The sequence below is a fragment of the Pteropus medius genome, unplaced genomic scaffold (genome assembly GCF_902729225.1).
Source record: "Pteropus medius unplaced genomic scaffold, Ma_sr-lr_union100, whole genome shotgun sequence".
Taxonomy (NCBI): domain Eukaryota; kingdom Metazoa; phylum Chordata; class Mammalia; order Chiroptera; family Pteropodidae; genus Pteropus; species Pteropus medius.
The window spans coordinates 47,894,237-47,908,082 of record NW_024344378.1 but is presented as its reverse complement, the minus strand read 5'-3'; the positions used below and the strand labels follow the sequence as shown (position 1 = coordinate 47,908,082).

The window sequence follows — 13,846 nt, the reverse complement described above, 5'->3', positions numbered from 1 at the left end:
AGGACTAGCGATAGGAAGGCTGTTAAAGTGGATAAGGGGTGGATGGTCAAGGAATTTCAACAGACCAGGGAATACGATTGTGTTTCTTCTACTTTAGCGAGTCATCTCTCATGGTGATGGGGGACTAATGAAAAAGAACCAGAGTTGGGGAAATTAGTTAGACATGATGAAGGTCTAAATTACACCTGAGGGGATAAAGAGGCAAGGAAGAGATTGAAAAGAGAACTGAGATATATGAGTGAGGAAGGAAAAAAGTCAAGAATTATTATTTCTATTAATGGAGATAGAAAAAGTAGGAGGAATAGATTGACTCTAGGTGTTAAAGAAAAGGTGAGGTCTGTTTTGACAATATGTCTGCGGAATATCCCAAGGTATGACTTTTAGGTTTCAAGCCTGAAGCTCAGAAGGGGGTCAGAGTTAGAAATAGATTTGAGAGTCATCGGTTGATAGGTGAATTCGTGGGAGTCAAATTGGTTATCTTGGAGGAGCCAAAGGTGACAAAAAGTTTCTGGGCATGGAGCCTCAACACTGAAGAAGACAGAGGAGGTGTTCCTAAAGTAGAGGCTGTAAAGGAGGCAAGATAAAGAGGAAAAGTGCTTGGATAAAAGGGAGTAAGAAGTTTCAGAAGAGTATGGTCCTCCATTAGATACTGAGAAGAGATGAGGTAGGGTACAGAATGAAAACTGGCCATTGGAAACTTTCTGGTGGCAGGAGAAGGGATGCTTCAGAGGAGGCCGAAGCAGATTGCAGGGAGTTTAGGGGTCTGGGTTGGGAGAGGTCTGGTTGGTGTTCGCAGGGGTAGTTCATGAATATTTCAATTGCCAGGTCAATCGGGAGATGAAAAGAGGATGTTTCATACTCAGAAGAGGAGCTTAGAGATTGTGGTAACACCAAGAAACTTGAAGCGGCTCAAGATTGGTTAATGTTGTTACAGAATTCATGGACAAAATTACATTTTGAAGCAAATAGATATTTTTTTTATGTCATTTGCTATTTTATTTTCTTTGAGATGCTGATATCAATCAAGTTTAATGGGTTTTCCTATTTAAGTACCTGATATTTTTCCCAACATTAGGGCAAATTTCAACCACATAGAAATGTTGAAAAGCATTACAAAGAATTATACAGCAAACATTCATCTATTTAATACCTTGATTCTACAATTAACATTTTGCTGTACTTGCCTTATCGTTTATTTATTTTTTCATTCATCTTATTTTTTGATGCACTTCATCGTAAGTTGAAAACATCGATACACTTCATCTCTATCAGTATGCATATCTTTAACTAGAGTTCAGTATTTGCTTAGGCTTCTTTGTGTGTGTAGAACATTCCCTGAGTTTGACATATTCACACCTGTGTAACCCCTGTTATGACACGGAACATCACTATCAGCTTACAAAGCCCCATTTCTCTTCCCAGTTTCCCCTTCTCTCCTCTCTCACAAAGCCAACCCTTGTTCTGATATTTTTCACTATATGTTGGTTTTGCCTGTTCTAGAATTTCATATATATGTAATCTTATAGTTGGTACTCTTTCATATCTGGCTTCTTTCACTCAGTAAAACATTTTCGACATTGGTTCATGTTATTTCATCAGTAGTAGTTAATTTCTTTCTTTTGCTGAGTATTATTCCATTATTTGAATCTACCAGTTTTTATCTATATTCTTGCTGTTGGGTAACTACCCTATTTCCAGTTTTTGGCAACAATGAATAACAATGCTATAAACAATCTAATACAAGTCTTTTTGTGGACATACATTTTCATTTCTCTTGGGTAAATACTAGGAGTGAAATGGCTGGATCAAAGAATAGATATATTTAATTTTGTAAGAAACTTCCGGGCCTTTTTCTGAGGTGGTTGTTCCATTTTACGCTTCTCTAGCAGTGTTGCTTCACATCCCCTCCAACATTTGGTGTTGTCATTTAAATTTTAGTCATTCTAGTGCAGTAGTCTTTTATTGAGGTTTTAATGTTCATTTCTTTCATGAATAAAGATGTCATATACTTCATCATGGCTTATTGGTCTTTCATATATTTTCTTTAGTAAGGTCATCTGTTTGAGTTGTAGGAGTTTTTAAAACAGTAAGTCCTCACTTAACATCGTTGATAGGTTTTTGGAAACTGCTATGTTAACCAATTTTACTATAGGCCAACTGATATACAGAAATATGCCTTAGGAACGTAACTGTTATTTATATCACTTAGCCTATGGTAAAACTGAATAACGTATCAGTTTTCAACAACCTGTCAATGAAGTTAAGTGAGAATTTACTGTACATTCTGGATATAAGTTCTTTGTCAGATATATGTGTTGTGAACATTTTATCCTGTACTGTGGCTTGTTTATTCATAGTCTTAATGGTGTCTTGATGAACAAAAATCTTTTTTTTTTGGAGTTCATCAATATTTTTTCCTTTATGGTTAGTGCTATCAAAGTCCTAAGAAACTTTTGCCTACCCCCAAGCTGTGAAAATATTCTTCTATGTTTTCTTCTAGAACCTTAATAGTTTTAGATTTTGTGTTATGGCCATGATTCATTTCTAATTTTCATGTATTTTATGAGGTAAAGGTCAAAGACTCATTTCTTTCCCCATATAGATATCGAGTTGTTATAGAATTGCCTATGAAAAGACTTTCCTTTCCCCATTGGGTTGCTTTGGTGCCTTTGTAAAATATCAACCTTTTTCATATTTAAACTCATTTTACTATTTATAAACTATTTTTACTCACACATTTTTTAATACTCCCTCACTGGGGGTGGATATAGTTTCCTCATTTCACAGTGGAGAAAACGAAGGCTCAGAGCAGTTTAAGAACTTGTCCAAGGGTACACAAAGCCAAGGACTTGAACATAGAACTACTACTGAATCATAAAGAAATTGCTTACATTTTAAACTTATTTTATCCAGTGGAAATATTATTAAATAGATACCTTTTCTGAATATGAGGGAGTAACAGAAATGATAAAGTATATATGTTTATATTTCAACACTGGTAATATTTTTAGACTGACAACCAAACAAATGCTTCCTTTGCAGGTTGTGTATGTCTAAAACAATCTTTATATTATACATATCTGTTCTGAAAGAGTAAAAAATTACAACACTTGCTTCCCCAAATTGGGTGAAAATCATAGCTTTTAGCCAAGGCTGCTTGGACTTTATTTCAGATAAAGAATGTATTTCCCTCACTCTGATCTAAAAAGAAAGTCTTACCCTTTTCTGATTCTTTAAGAGAAATAAAGGAGTACTTAAAGGTACATATCATGAAGACAGGTGTAACAACTAGAAGAAAACACAATAGCCACTCTATTTTACTTTCTCTCTTAACTCTGCTATATTAATATTCAGGCACCCAGCCTGTCTCCAAATGCTCTGTACCACCCTCTTTTCTACCTCACAGAAGCAGTTTTCTGGCAACCTTGATCACTGGCTGAGACTAAACTGACCTCAAAGTCCTAACTCTCCAGATCACCTAGGCCGCCCCTGAGGTATCAGTCTCCTGTGCTCACCTCATTTGCCTGTGACACACAAATGAATGACCTGTTTTTCTGGCTTACTCCTCAGGTAAGAACCACCTTTTCCCACATAGAAAGAAGCAAGCTTGTTCAAACCAGTGGTCCATAATATAACTATACTTTAGGGATATCACAACTAAAGAATCTGCAACTTATGAATTACATAGAATAAGAGGGTCACACAGCTATTTGAAGCCAACCTTGGATCAGAACCCACATATTCTTGACATCATCATCATTCTTCTCCCATATTACATGTCCTCCCTCAAATATCTGATAAACCAAGGTGCTATAAAGTGGGACTAGGTTAACTACTCCTCATCCCAAGATGGAAGAACTTAGGCCACAGAGAATGCCTAACAGTCAGAGGCAGGTTTCCTGAGACCCAGTCTGTAAGCCATTATTTTTCCTTTGTCCTTTACCAAAACAGAGAACTAAAAAAGTATGCCATAAGCCCAAGGACAAAATACACACATCCCAACAACTATGTCCTTTTACAAGAAAGTTATGTGATCTGTGTGCATGTAAGTACTACCAAATAGCATCATTTGGAACCTCCTATACATAGAGACTATCAGAAAATCCTAGCTGGTGAGTGAGTGATACTTGATAAATAGTCTTGGAGTATGAGAGTTTCTCATAAAAAAAAGGGTAGAAAAAGTTTTCTCAGGGTCCCTCCTATTTATTTAAGGACGACATTCTGTAGTACTTTTAATATGATAAGGATACTCTAGCACTCAAACTATTTTGCATGAGAGACAAAATTGGAAGACTCACACTTTCTGATTTCAAAACTTGCTCAAAGTTCTAGTAATCATGACAGTCTAGATTGGCATAAGGAGAGACATACAGACCAATGGAATAGAACTGAGTGTCCAGAAATAAAATCTTTCATTTGTGGCCAATTGATTTTGACAAGGGTGCCAAGACAAATCAATAGTGGAGAAAATAATCTTTTCAATTAAGTGAATTGAGTGGAACAACCGAATATTCACACGCAAGAGAATTAATTTAAACTCCCTCCCTCATATGTTTATGAAAGTAAACTCAAAGTGGATCAAAGACTTAAATGTAAGAGCAAAACCAATAAGACTCTTAGAAGAGAACAGAGGTGTAATTCTTAGTGATCTTGGGCAAGGCAATGATTCTTAGATCGGAAATCAAAAGTACAAGTGACAAAAGAAAAAAACAGATAAATTGGACTTCATATCAATTAAAAACATTTGTGCTTCAAAGGACACCATCAAGAAAGTAAAAACAACCCACAGAATGGAAGAAAATATTTGTAAATCATATATCTGATAAGAGATGTATCTAGAATGTATAAAGGACATTTACAGCTTAATAAAAGGACAGATCGCTCAATCAAAAAAATGGTCAAGGGATCTGAATAGACATTGCTCCAAAGAAAAATAGAAATGGTCAAAAAGCACATGAAAAAATGATCAATTTCATTAGTCATTAGGGAAATGCAAAACCACAATGAGATATTACTTCATATCTACCAAGATGGCTATATTTAAACAGAGATAACAGCAAACATTGGCAAAGATGTAAGGAAACTGGAATCCTCAAACTTTGCTGGTGAGAATGGAAAAAAATTTGGTAGTTTTTCAAAAAGTTAAATATAAGGTTACCATGTGACCTAGCAATTCCATTCCTAGGTATATTTTCCCCCAAACTGAGAACATATGTCAACATGCACACAAAAGTTGTACCTGAATGTTCATAGAAGCGTTATTCATAATAGCAAAAAAGTGTTAACCCAAATTTCCATCAACTAATGAAATGGATAAACAAAATATGGTATATCCATACAATGAAATATTATTTGACCAAAAAAAATACTGATACATGCTACAAAATGGATGAACCTTGAAAAAATGCTGTGAAAGAAGCCAGACACAAAAGATCACACATTATATGACTATATTTTTATGACTGTCCAGACTAGGCAAATCTATAGAGACAGAAAATAGATTAGCAGTTGCCAGGGGATGGGAATGGGGTGAATTGGGATGTACAGGGTTTCTTTTGGGGATGATTAAAATGTTCTTGATTTAGATAATGGTGATGGCTACACAATTTTGTGCTTATACTAAAACCACTGATTGCATAATTTATAATGGAAAATTTTATGTTATACGAATTATATATCAATAATATAAAAAAAGACAAGCAAGCATAGGTGACCTTAAAGTTTACCTAAACATAAAACAAAACAAAAACTCAAACCTTTTTCTATGATTTAAATTCAGTTTTACATTATTTTTTTCTTCTTCGACAACAATAATCATTATGATAAAAATAGCAGGCACTTATTAGGCATTGTGCCAAGTATTTTATATTTGGTATTCTCTCTCAAATCACCTCATGACCTTGTACAAAGGGGTTATTATCCCATTTTATAGAAAGGAAATTGAAGCTCGAAGAGGCTGAGTAATTTGTCCAAGGTCATATAAAGGTGATTAAGTTGATTCCAAAGGTTCTATTATACCATTTGTCTTCCTTAAAATAGTGACTTACTGGTATCCAATATTATTTTTCTATGTATTATGTTGTTGTTCTTTCTATCTCCATTAATAAATTAGATATCATTTCAGGGCCCCGTATTAAATAATGATCTTTCTTCCTTAGTTTGTTGAGCACAGGGCAAAGACAGAAAAAAAAAATCCACATGATAAGTTTTTATTTGTATCAAATTACAGAGTACCATAAGTAAATATAAGATTATGATTTGAATATTGCAATATAACTTAGAATTTGGCAAATTACTTAATTATCCAAAGTTTATTATATATTTGAGTATGCACTGAAGAGATTATTTGGCATAATTTGGCAAGATATATATTTTTGATAAATGTACCTATTTGACTATTTGTCATGTATATATGTGGTACATATATGTATGAATGTATGTATGTGTACACATACACACATTCCTAAATTAAATATACTTGTATAAAAAGCTAAAGATTGATGTTAGAATTAATTCCTTTAAAAATCTCTTATATTAAATTGCATCTGCATTCAAAGCAGAAATGTAAAAAAAAACCTGATCAATTTGCTAAATATTCATGAGTTTACAAAGTAACCAAAAATTAAATAAAAATTTCTATCGAAATGTTACATTCCTGTTTAATTAACATTTCAGTGGCACTATCAAACTATGGAAATAAACAATTTTTTAGTTTGTTGAGAGAATAAAGAGTCTACTGAGCATTACTATACCCTCTAAATTAAGAATGAACGTTATACAGTAGGAAAAGATGGCAGATGGTTTTCTTCTTTATTACTCTAGGAATTCTCAGGAGGCAATCAGGGCAGTGTTTGTACTCCTGGGCTTGGGTTTCCTGCTTTTCCATCAGTGGAAGTCTGGCTTCTCAGGAAAGGTGCAGCCAGTCCGCCTAATTATGACGCTTGCTGCATAGTGGCCAGCACGAATGCATTCATTCAGGGGCTTGTCAGAGACCAGTTGAGATAGAAAACCTGAAATACAGACAAAAGGGAAGAAAGTAAGTATTGTGTAACAGCATCAGAAATGTCATATTGAGACAGATCCAAAAATGGTCTTAAAAAAAAAAAGGTTTATACACCTATTCCTTTCTTCAGTCTGATAGCAAATGTTAATCCTTAAAGGTTAGAGAAGTATTTCCCCTAGCATCATGAGCTTCCCTAATATTTCTTTTCCATAACTCAAGATGGGACATGACAACTTACTATGAAGTCAGTTTAGTTTTTCTATGCCTAAACTATCATGCCTTCCTTTAGCTCTGAGATTAAAAGATTGTAAGTAATACTTGTCAAATAATATTTTCTTGGGTCTTTACAATTGAGAATTGATTAGTTATCCTCCTCTCCATTTCTTTGGATTTGTTCTGTATCGTTGTTATTCCTAGCATATTGTTTTGGTCAAAATTTTATCATCTGAATGTCCTTCTGAGTACAAAAGTGAGAGCTGAAAAGTTATGAAGGACCTTACGTCTCCCTTTCACTCCTAGTAATAACAGTGAAATAGTTTCTATAGTTAAGCACAACAGACCAGCTTGACAGTAAAATAAATATAATAAGGTAGAAAATAGTATTGAAGACTTCTGCTTCTGACAAAGATGAAATAAAAGGAACCAGACTGACCTTTATCCAGAAACCACTGACATAAAGACAAAATATATAAACAAAGTTTTTCAATTATCATTCATCAGCCACAAAAGATTCATGAAAAAAAAGGGAAACGAATGAGGTAAACTGTAAAATTGCTCTAGCTTACTACCTAGAGAGTTACCAGGCCATAACACAAGAATGAACAACCCAGGCAGAGCCTGAGTTGAGAAGATGGAATTGGGAGTCAAAGTAGGTCAAAATTAAACATCTAGGCAGATTAGTCAGGAAAAAAAAGAGAGAAGACATAAATTACCAATATTGGGAATAAGAGAGGTAATATCACTATGAATCTACACATTATAAGACTAATAAGGAATCATTAACAACTTTATACCAATAGATGTGACAAGTTAGATGAATTGGACAAATCTGGAAAGACACAAACTATCAAAGCTCACTCAGGAAGAAGGAGATAATCTGAGTAGACTTTTATCTATCAAATATATTGATTTTGTAGTTAAAAAGATTCCCGTAAAGAAAATTCCAAGTCCAGATGGTGTCATTGGTGAATTCTATCAAACATTTAAGGAAAAAATAATATCGATGCTATACGAATGCTTTAGAAAACTTAAATAGAGGAAACACTTTCTTCATTCTTTGAAGCCAGGATTGCTCTGATAACAAAATCAGAAAAAGATACAACTATTCTGAAGAAAATTTTAGCAAATCAAACCCAATAGTAAATTTAAAAAGATAATAAATCATGATCAGGTGGGGTTTATCTTAGGAATGCAAGTTTGGTTTACATTTAAAAATCAATCAATGTAACATACCATATTAACTAAAAAAACCAAAGGATCATCTTAATAGATGCCAAAAAAGCATTTGACGAAATCTAGCATCCATTTTTAATAAAAACTAGGAATAGCAAGAAACTTCCTCAACCTGATAAAGGGAACTTACGAAAAACTTATAGTTAATACCATTCTTAATGGTGGATGATAGAATGTTTTCCTTTTACGATTAAGAATAAGGCAAGAAAGAATGATTGCTCTTAAACATTGTACTTGAGATTCAAGCCAGTGCAATAAAGGAAAATAGAACGATTAAATAAAAGTCATCAAGGTTGAAAAAGAAGTAAAACTCTTTATTTGAAGATGGCAAGACTGTCCATGTCTACGGTTCTCAACAGTGGGCAACTTTGACCTGCAGAGGATATTTGGCAATGTCTGGAGACACTTTTGGTTGTTACAACTGGAGCAGAAGGTGCTACTGGCATCTAGAGTCCAGGGATCCTGCTACATGTCCTATAATGTCAATAAATGCCAAGAGTGGAGAAATCCTGGTCTATGTAGAAAATCTTACGGAATCTAAAAAAAAAAGTTACTAAAACTACTAAGTGAGTTTGGTAAAGTTGTAGGATACAAGATCATTATACAAAAAACAACTGAATTTCCATACTAGTAATGTGTGTATATATAGCAATTGTATATACTAGCAATGAACAATGAGAAATTGATATTAAAAATACTGTTTATGATACCATCAAATATGTGAAATACCTAGGGATAAATCTGACAACAGTTGTGTAAGACCTGCACACTGAAAATTACAAAACAATGCTAAGAGAAATAAAAGAAATCTGAACAAATGGAGACATATAAAGTGTTCATAGATCAGAAGATTATTATCATCAGCTCTGCAGAAATTTTTCTATTGATTCAAAATACCAATCAAAATTCCAGGAGGCTTTTCTTATATAAACTGACAAGTTGATTCTAAAATTCATGTGGAAATGCAAAGAACTTAGATTAGTCAAAAAACAACTTGGAAAAAGAAGACTGCTTCACTTAAAAACGTATTATAGAACTAAAATAATCGAGACACTATGGCATTGGCACAAAGATAGACACATAGATCAATGCAACTGAACAAAGAATCCAGAAATAAATCTACTTTTGTATGGTCAAGTGATTTTTAACAAAGGTATCAAAGAGATTCAATGGAGAAAGAATAATCTTTTAAACAAATGATCTCAGAACAGCTGGATGGCCATAAGTGAAGAAAAAAATACTTCAACCCTTATCTCACATATTCTATAAAAATTAATTTGAAATGGACCATAGATCTAAATGTAAGAGCTAAAACAATAAAACTTTGAGAAAGAACATAGAAAAAATACTTTGTGTTTTTGAATTTGCCAAAGCTCTCTTACATAAGACATAAAAAGTAAAACTTTTATAAAAGAAAAAATAATTTGGACTTTGCAATTAAACATTTTTATACCTTAATAATAAGAAACAACCCAATAAAAAATGGGCAAATTATTGGACAAATACTTTTAGCAAAGAAGATAAACAGATGTCAAATAAGCACATGAAAAGATGTTCAACATCATATTCATTAAAGAAATGCAAATTAAAATCATAATTATCTACCACTGCCTACCCATTAGAATGACTAAATTTAAAAAGACTGAGCATACCAAGTGTTAGTAAGGGTGTGGACCAACTGGAATGGTCATATAATGATTATTAGAATACAGAATGATAACATCACTTCGGAAGACCATTTGTCAGTATCTTAAAAAGTTAAATACAAACCTACCATATGATCTAGTTATTCTATTTCTAGGTATTTAACCCATGATAAAGGAAAGCATATATCCACACAAAGAATTGTAAATGAATGTTCACAGTAGCTTTATTTTTAATAGCTCCAAACTAGAAACAGTCCAAATGGGGATGAGGAGGGGCAGGATTACAACAGAGCATGGAAGTAACGGCTATGTCCATAGTGATGGTTTCACGGGTTTATATATGTCAACATTTGTAAAATTGTACACTTTAAATATGTGCAGTTTTTTGTATGTCAATTATGCTGCATTAAAACTACAAAAAAAAAAAAAGTGTTGTACTTACATTCTACCAAATAAGATACATCTTATTAGGTAGGATCTAGGGCTACTTCCCCTCTAGGGGAAACCTGAGCTGCTGTAGGGGTACTCAAATTCTCGGAACAACAGATGATAATGAGAAACTGTTATTAGGCCTTCCCTGCTAGGCCCTGCGCAGCCTGGCGGGGGAAGCGGGGTGAAGGTTAATTGAGAAGCTGTGGTACAATGACCTGCAGAGAGTGTTGTAAGAGATTTATGTCCTTTCTCTTCCACCATTATGACCACACAGGCTTTTCTCTGTCAGATTTGGGGAATGCTCTGTATCTGATAAAGTAAATACATATTCCTAAACAAAGAATAAAATTAATTTGGTAAATGGAGTGATGTATTCTGAAGACATATCTTAGAATGTGAAATCACTCTCTTAAGAGTTTAATAAGAGTATTTTATCATTGCATTTTCAGGTAACAGTCAAAGGTCAATATTAACTTTCAGCCAAACTGTGAGACTAAAATGCTCAGCCCACACAGTGAATGGAGCAGATGCCAAATTCAGAGTCAGATCAGCTTACAATGGAAACACATCTATTAGAGAAGCCTTATAAGCAACATCTGTTTTTCTCATTCCTCCTGGATGATCTCTGTGAGAAAAAGAAAAGCTCATGTTTATGAAATATTTTTGTGAAGCATCTAGCTGATGACTGAAGTGAAGTACTCTGAAGAGACATTTGCTTTGACAGGTGGAAAACCTGGATGCAGAAAAAAAGCTAAGACCTTTGACCCAGGTGAATATCAGTTTTTCAATAATCTATTTTTAAAAACCAACTGAGATGAACTACAGATGTATATAATCAAATATAAGTGGAACCTTCATAAAGTAGCTGATGTAAATCTTAAAAGTTGTGTAAAATGATTTAAATAAACAGAGGGAGCTTATATTTAAAGAATGATAGGGAACCTTTTATACTATGAATAAACATCTCCAAGATAATTTTTTACTGTGTAAATATACATAATCTAAAACTTACCATTTTAACCACTTTAAGTGTACAATTCATGGCATTAATGTGTTTTGCAATGTTGTATAATGATGTTGTATAAACATCACCTCTAACAATTTCCAGAACTTTTTTTTATCACTCCAACAGAAACTCTATACTCATTAAACAATACCTCTCCATTCCCCTCTACTCCTGGCTCTGGTAACTGCTATTCTATTTTCTATTCCTATGAATTTGCCTATTCTAGGTACCTCATGAGTAGGATCATACAATATTTGTCCTTGTGTCTGGCTCATTTTACTTCACTTAATATAATGTTTTCCAATATAATTTTAAAGTTTATATTTTTAATTATTAGCCAGTCTAAAATGTATTAAAAAAAAACTTCATTTGGAAATAATTTCAAATTCAGAGAAAAGTTACAAGAATAAAAATAATGCAAAAAGCATCCATACTACTTTTCATCTGGATGTCTTTACTATTAATTAATATTTTGCTCCTTTTGTGCACAGATACTCCCTCTTTATACAATTCCTCTGACCCTCCTGAACTACTGAGAGCAAGTTGGATTGATCAGGTCTCTTCGCTTTGATTTTTATTTTTTAATTTTTGTTTCTAAATGTCAGAGTTCTCGGTCAGACTTGAAAACACTTTAAAACAAGTCCTTGGCAACCTCCAAATTATTCTTGGTGACCTTGATATCCCTCTGGCCCTAATCTTGGGATCGGAAAGGCATATAAAAAGTCACCTTAGGTCTCTTCACTTTTAACTACATCAGTGTATCTTTCCTGAGAATAAGGCTATTCTCTTAAATAACCACAGTCATCAACTTTAGTAACACTGTTATAATACTGTTATCTAAATTAATATCCGTATTCCACTTTTGTTAATGGCCCAATAATATCCTTTATAGCATTTTTTTCCTTCCAGGATAGAATCTAGTCTAGGATTTGTTGTATTTTCAGTCTTCTTTAATCTGGATTATTTCCTTAATCTTTGTTTGACTTTCATAACAGGGACATTTTTTGAAGAATACAGTCATCCGCTACTGCCTATTTAATAGAGTGATTCTCATTTTGGGTTTGTCTGATATTTCCTCATGATTAAATTCAGATTATGCATTCCATTATCAATAAGGAGGAAGAGATTCCAGAATACTAAAAAAATTATGTTGTGTCCTCAGAATATCACATTTAGAGGCACATTATGCCCAGCTGCCATTCACTGGTGATGTTAATTTTGATCACCTGATCATGGTGTTGTCCTATGTCTCCATTATACATATGGTTATTATTTTTTATAATAATAACTTATTATTTTTCCCTCAACAAGCAGTCTGTTGATAGACACTTTATGACCATGTATTCTGTTCTTCATCAAAAGTCCCTAACCCTTCTCCCAGGTTTAGTATCCATTCATGATTCTAAACTGAAGCAACTTACACTGTGACGATTTTCCAACTCCAGCATTCCTTTCACACTTACAGTCAGCTCTTGGCATTCTACTATATGCGAGAGCCTACTCCTCCCATTTATTATTTTAAATCTATTTATTATCAAGAAAGAGCACAGATTCTTTTTAAATCAGTCGTTTATAATTCATTACAGTCCTTAATTAATTTGGTGCTCAAAATGTTTGAGTTTTTGCCAGTGGGAGCCCCATTAAGCTGGCTCCGAAGTCCTTGGACATGCCCTCACACTATTTTTGAACACATCTTTATTTTCCGGCATAATGATCTGGATTCATCTCATATCCACTCTACCCTAGCCCTGGAATCAGCCATTTTTCCAAGTATACTTAGGGTGGGATGATATTAGAGACCACGATGTCGGTGGCAGGTGCATTCTGGATCTTGTCAGCAAACAGAGCTGGGAAGCATGCATTTAACACACTCACAGACACACAAACACATGGAAAAAAATGTTTTCCTGATTGTAAAAAAAACCCCAATAACTGTATGAAAAGTGTAAAAAATAAAAAAGAATTAAGAATAAAACACACACATAGTCCCATTATAAAGAATAATAAACGATATTTAATATAGCATGGAGATCCTAATAAGAACAGTAAGACTAAAAAAATTTAAGAAGTGGAAAGGAAGAAAAAAATTTGTCATTACTTTCAGTTAAGAGGATTGTATATAGAAAACTCCAAAGAATCTATGAGTTGTTGGACTGAAGAGAGTATGGAAAGATTGCTAGCTACAAGAGAAATATACAAAATTATTCATATATGTATTTATACACATACATACAACAGCAACATTAAAAGGAAAGTAATTTGAAAAAGATACAAAAGCAACACAAATTATGCCAGTCTCTGAGGAAG

The 13,846-nt window shown here is 33.6% G+C and overlaps 1 protein-coding gene across 3 annotated transcripts in view; it reads right to left on the bottom strand.

Annotated features, from left to right (window-relative positions):
* Positions 1-973: 973 nt before the first annotated feature.
* Positions 974-13,846, bottom strand: part of ADK (adenosine kinase) — a 450,870-nt gene continuing 437,997 nt past the window's right edge. For 2 of the 3 annotated variants that reach the window (XM_039872158.1, XM_039872157.1), the window contains exon 11: positions 974-7,010. In XM_039872158.1, the coding sequence (XP_039728092.1) occupies positions 6,975-7,010 (36 nt within the window). In that variant the 3' untranslated portion in view covers positions 974-6,974. The remainder of the gene's footprint in view (positions 7,011-13,846) is intronic. The other variant, XM_039872159.1, reaches the window with a different exon arrangement.